At 42.1% G+C, this 6105-nt stretch overlaps 1 protein-coding gene across 1 annotated transcript in view; it reads left to right on the forward strand.

Moving 5' to 3' along the window:
• Positions 1-5272, forward strand: part of TRUB1 (TruB pseudouridine synthase family member 1) — a 282642-nt gene extending 277370 nt beyond the window's left edge. The window contains exons 7-8 of the mRNA XM_078641182.1: positions 3657-3713; positions 4336-5272. Of these exons, the coding sequence (XP_078497308.1) occupies positions 3657-3713; positions 4336-4628 (350 nt within the window). The 3' untranslated portion in view covers positions 4629-5272. The remainder of the gene's footprint in view (positions 1-3656; positions 3714-4335) is intronic.
• The last annotated feature ends 833 nt before the right edge of the window (positions 5273-6105 follow it).

The raw sequence follows: 6105 nt of genomic DNA on the forward strand, positions 1-6105 counted from the left end.
GCACTGTTCATAGAAATTGTCTTCCCAGTTAAAATAACTGTGTAATAGAGCGAACTGTAATAGTTCCAACATGAATGTTTTTTCTCCACCACTTACTTCATTATTCAGTAAACACCATTCCATCGCTTCAATTCCCTCACTGTGTGGGATTGAGGTGTACAGAGCTGTCACGTCAATGGAACATAGCCATATTTCTTCATCGTTTGGGATGTTTACTGTAGATAACATGTTGAGAAACGCAGTGGTATCTTTTATATGTGTGCTCCATTTCTGAACTAAAGGCTGTAGGAACCAATCCAGGTATTGGCCCAGTGGTTCCGATAATGATCCACATGCGGAGACTATCGGTCTAAAAGGAGGTCTCTTGGGGTCCTTATGTATCTTTGGGAGCATATAAAATTGGGATCTCCTGGGATACTTGGGGTTCAAAAATTGATATGTCTTCAAAGTGATCCATTTCATCTCTAAAGCTTTATCCAAAATTGTTTTAAGTGTCATTCCAAAAATTTCTGTCGGGTCTTGATCCAACTTGTGATATATATTTTCATCCTGAAGATGAGCCTGTACACTCTCTTTGTAGTAGGTGGTATTCATCACCACTATTGCGCCCCCTTTATCTGCCTTTATTATGGTAATGTCATTGGCGTCTCTCAAAGTTTGTAGAACTTGCCATTCTTTTCTGGAAAAATTACTGGTGGTTCCACTGGAATATTTGATTTTTTGAATTTCAGATGTTATAATTCGTTCGTATGCATCAATGGTTTTATGTGAGGTGGGTGCACAAAAAGTGCTTTTAGATCTGAATTCTTTCAAATCTGTCTCTGGTTTTTCACTCGGTGGTAGATTATTGAAGAAGTTCTTTAATCTCAAATTTCTCAAAAATTTGTAAATTGATATTTCAGTTTCCTGGGCATTAGATTTGTATCTTGGAACAAATGTTAAACCTTTGTTTAATACTTTGGTTTGAGCCTCCGTCAATTGTTTATCCGATATATTAATGACTAGGTCATTTTCGGTTTCTTTGGTCTCAATTCTCTCTCCACTACAGTTTCTTTTGCTTGCGTTTTCTCTTTTTCCTTTTCCCCTCCTTGTTTTGAGGGCTCTGTTATTATTATGCTTGTTGATGGAGCGTTGTTTGCTGCTGGGCTGGTGTCTAAAAAAGACACTTTACTTTGTTGATCTTTGCGTTTATCCTGTGGTATGGGTCTCCTATTTTGTGCTGCTTCAGAGTCAGATACCACGCTTTCCTGTGATGAACTGACATTGGTCTGTGGTTGTTGCCACTTCCTTTGATTGTAAACTTCTGCCCAACTGTACACCTCTTCAAGTTTATAATCTATTGTATCTCTCCGATATTTTTTGATCTTCCTGTCCTCAATCTCTTTAGCATATCTTTCCAGCTTTTTATTGACTTCTTCAAGTGTAGCTGATAAGTCATCAAATTGATTTAACTCACTTTTTATGTTCTCCAATTCCACTTCAATTGTTTTCAGTTCTCTTGACAACTCTTCCACGATCAGCAAAATAAGATCCAAACTACATTTGTTCAGGATTTGGTACCATTTTATAAGGAAAGCCTTGTTATTCCTGCATAACATAGGTTTAAGGGCTATTCTTAAACCCCTCGGGATTCGTTGATTCCTATGGTAGTGTATTAAAGTTGTTGCGTGCAATCTTTGGTTTATTTCTCGTTTACTTGCATATTCCAGTTGTTTTAATAGTTGATTTACTGTACTTGGCTGTGGGCTGATGGCTCTAGTTTCCTTGATCAAACTGTATATTTCTTCCGCTTCCGCTGCGGTGTATGCTAGGGTTTCTGCCTTGTTGGATGTGATCTGCGCTATTTCTTCTAGATTCATCTTTGTGGTGCTTAGATGGAGGGTAGACTGCAAATGTAACTAAAACTTTATTGAGTCCATCCAGCACTCTAATTATTACTGTTTTCCTCTTTCACTTAATCCATTCGTTGTTGTGCAACATTGACCCAGTGTTTTAGTCTAAAAACACTTTACAAAATGACAAAATTGTGAGACAGCGGGCCATCCCGTTGTCTAAGTGGTAATGTTCTGCACACTTTCACTGGGAACCCGTTGCGGTTCTCTTCAGGTAAATCCATAAACAATGATAATCCAATTCACTGGTCTCGTTTCAAAACTTTCATATTTATTGATTTCATTTCATCTTATTATTTACTGCGTTATATCCACGACATTTTGTATTGACATTTCCCATTTACCCAATGCATTTCGGGTCTATGATGACCCTTCTTCCGGGGTCTCTGTCAGAAAAATCAAGAAAAATGCAATCAGCATCCCAGCCATCTCTGTGTCAAGAAACAGGGCGTACAGCTGTTAAGCATTTACTGAATGGGCTAGAGTTGAATGCTATATAATTTTTGAACGCGTATAATTTTTGCATGTACAATGATGTTAGAGTGTTTACTAATGCATTAGTTGCACATACACAGAGATGGCTGGGATGCTGATTGCATTTTTCTTGATTTTTCTGACAGAGACCCCGGAAGAAGGGTCATCATAGACCCGAAATGCATTGGGTAAATGGGAAATGTCAATACAAAATGTCGTGGATATAACGCAGTAAATAATAAGATGAAATGAAATCAATAAATATGAAAGTTTTGAAACGAGACCAGAGAATTGGATTATCATTGTTTATGGATTTACCTGAAGAGAACCGCAACGGGTTCCCAGTGAAAGTGTGCAGAACATTACCACTTAGACAAAGAGACAGAGGAGAGACATGGCGATCAGGTAAGTGATTTTATTTTCCCAAGCCCCTCCTCACTCCCTCTCCCCCGCCACCCCCATACCGGCTGCCATTGGTGTACACACTGGCTAAAACACATTGCCAAAGCAAATAGCTCTCGCATAGGTGAGACATATTGGCTTGCCAATGCTTGTTTAGACATGTTGCACAGCAATGCAGACTATTGCTTAACATGGTTTAAATTAAAGAAAAAAGTGATGTGACTGTGCCAGCGCTGCTCACGTCACAGCACTATTATTTTCTTTATTTTCAGCCACGTTGCACAACTGTCGCACTACTCTGCAAAATGTCTAAAAACATTGACAAAGCCAAAATCTTTCGCATAGGTGAAACCTATTGGCTTTGCCAATGCTTGTTTTGTTATCTTTTTTCGAGATGCTCGATCTGTGGGTGTCAGGCGTGAATATGTGGCTGCTCACCAAGTTGGCGGTCTGTGATCCTAGCTGATTATTTGTTTCGTTCCGGATCACTCGGCAATGAGGAGCTGCGTCACACCCGCTTGGTTCTGCGCGCTCGGTACACTCGGTTATGGAGCCGCGGCTCCTCGTGTTTTCAGAAAACAGGACATTCTCTGTTCACTGGAAACTGCTGCCGCGGCGGCGTCAGCCGGGAGCGATCCGAAGAACGGATGTGTTCAGTAGACAGTTCAGTGAAGCCTGGCTTGTAATTTAAAATAAGCTCATCCATTTTCTTTTATTTCTGCGCCGCGCCTCTGCGATCTCCGCGGCACGTGTCGTTGGCTGAATAATTTATGCCGCATCCCATCAATATTTGATCCTTGCGTTTGGTTACATGGGCCTTTGAAGGGTCATTCTGTTTTCTGTGCCGTTTAGATTCACCTCTGATAAACTGCTCCTCTTTTCTTCCAGATGTCGAGTGCGGAGGAGGCTTTTATATCCGGAGCCTGGTCAGCGACGTTGGTAAAGGTGTGTACAGTAATGGCTATGCGGCCTTTTGTGTTTACCTGAAACTGCATGGCACCTAAAACGGCCACTCCAGTAACTCTTGCTTCGCTTAAAAAAATTGTATCTCCTAGATCCCCTATGGAATCCTCACATTGGCATCTGTATACCAGCCCCACTGCACCCAACATCCATCCGTGGGTGCCCTCTACTTCCATTTCCTCCATTTTCACATTAGCTTTTTCTTGGAACCTGGAAACCCTATTCCAGTTTCTCTTGATTCGCCTTACACCCTACCCTCTGTGTGTGTCCCATCCCATACATTCGCCATTTACCTCTTTCACTCCGATCATCTCGAATCCCCGGAGTTTTATGGCTATTTAATAGTCGGATATTTGCCTAGTGCCTCATCTCAACATGAGAGGTCTCCCAGCTCAGCTCACTGCTTGCTTTTCTCTGAGACTGGATCAGAGCTTTCGAGAACTTGACTTTTTGGCTTTCTGCTCTTGTCCCAGACACAGACCCTTCATCAATGCAACCACATGACTACAGGTTGAGCAGTGGCTATTATAAGCTCTTCATTAATTCAGCCTAGTCTTTTCACCTTCCAATTGCAAAGTCAGACATGTTTTTCTTCTTTCTCTAGAGCTGTCCTCTTGCGCTAGCGTGAAGGAGCTGACGCGCACAAAGCAAGGACAATTTACCGAAGAGAATACAGTACCCGAGGAGAACTGGACCATAGACGGTATTGCACAGGCCCTGGAACAAGGCCCAGCATCTACTGACACAGACCCCTCTTCTAAGAGGTTTAAGGCCCAAGACTCAAACAAAGAGGCCGAGGGGCCAGCGCCGAGTGAGAAGTGTGATCCGGACTGTGACCAGAAGCAAGGATTTCAGGAGTGTTCAGAAGAGACTGCAGTTCCTGATGGACGCCCATAGCCTCTTACTCTGTAGGGTGGAAGCACTCCCAGAAAAATGCCAGTCTTCCCCATAGCAAAGGGAAATTCATCATCATTGCCTCAGGGCACCTTGCAAGACAATTTTCATCTACAGAGTCACTGCTGCCTGGAGGCTTTCAGAGCAGCTGGTGACTTGTATCTACATTTACCTTCTCCACCCACAGGGGGAGGAAGGAGCTTTTCAAGAATGGGGCGAAAGGTCAGCATGATACCTGGCAAGGGAGTCGCTTAGAACTCCGGGTGTTTTTCGGAATCAAGCTATCTTCCAGCAGTGACCCCAGTGTATGTGATGGTTTACCCCTTTTTTACGCTGAAATGAAACGCGGGTATTTTTCCTGTAGCTGTTTTCCCGTTTTTTAACGTTTTAAACATTTAATTTGTCTGCTATTAGTCAGTGGTTAGGTATTAACTTGTCACTATCAGAAATCCCGCAAGGACATTATGGCATTGCAGAGACCCTCCGATTGAAAGGGTAATTCGTCTGTTCAGTTTGTTGTGACCTGCAAAAGAAAGGCAATGCTCTGGAATAAGTATTTTTCTTTAACGAAGCATTCTTTTGTGTGCAGGCGACATTATTAATTTCCAAAAGATTTCTATTGCCATTAAAATGCCAACGTCAATTTGATTTGTAGTATTATATTCAACCTTGCACATGGGAGCAGCACAGTAATGTATAATTGCATAGGGTTGAGCGCACGATTATGGTTTCTTTATAACCTGGACGTCATGAAAATGAATTCCCAGCAAGCTTTTGAGGTCGGTAAATTGAGTACCCTTTAGTACAATAACAAATCCACCTGTTGAGCGCTAGGATGCAAGTCCGATTCTGAAGCGTGCTGTATAAATGGTGAATTTAAATTAACCGGTATTCATGCTGCAGTAGTGTTTTTAAAAGAAAGGTACACTCGGAAAAGAAGGATTCTTTCTCAGCTCATGTAACCTTGAAGAAATGCGAATCTCCGATTGGTGTTAAGTACTTTTCGTGGGAACCTGGGGCAGTTAATGTTGACTGGATAGAATTCTCGTGGGTACCGTCGCTTTCTACTAATGTCTCCGGGCAGTAATACCGTGGCACTCCAATTGGAGGCCTAAGTTAACTGCCTGTGGGCAACTGACACTAACCCCCAGATTCATCAATGTCCCGATTTGTGAGTCCTTAATAGCGATTACTAAGGAATCGCTATTAAAGACTCGCAAAACGTGATTCATGTAGAAATCGCACAATTAAATGCGATTTCTACTGCTTCAAGGGCGCCAGGGTGTCCAAAGGACACCCTGCAGCACCCCTGAAATGCAAATGTACACAGGTGTTGCGAACACACATGTCCAAAAGACATGTGTGTGTGTAACATACAACTTAGAAAAATGCACTAAAGTCAATTTTTCTAAGTTTTCACTATTTACCACGATGTTACACTTCGCGGTAAATAGCGGCCACGTATTGCGAATTCGCAATT

Source organism: Lissotriton helveticus, chromosome 5_1 (assembly GCF_964261635.1).
Source record: "Lissotriton helveticus chromosome 5_1, aLisHel1.1, whole genome shotgun sequence".
Taxonomy (NCBI): domain Eukaryota; kingdom Metazoa; phylum Chordata; class Amphibia; order Caudata; family Salamandridae; genus Lissotriton; species Lissotriton helveticus.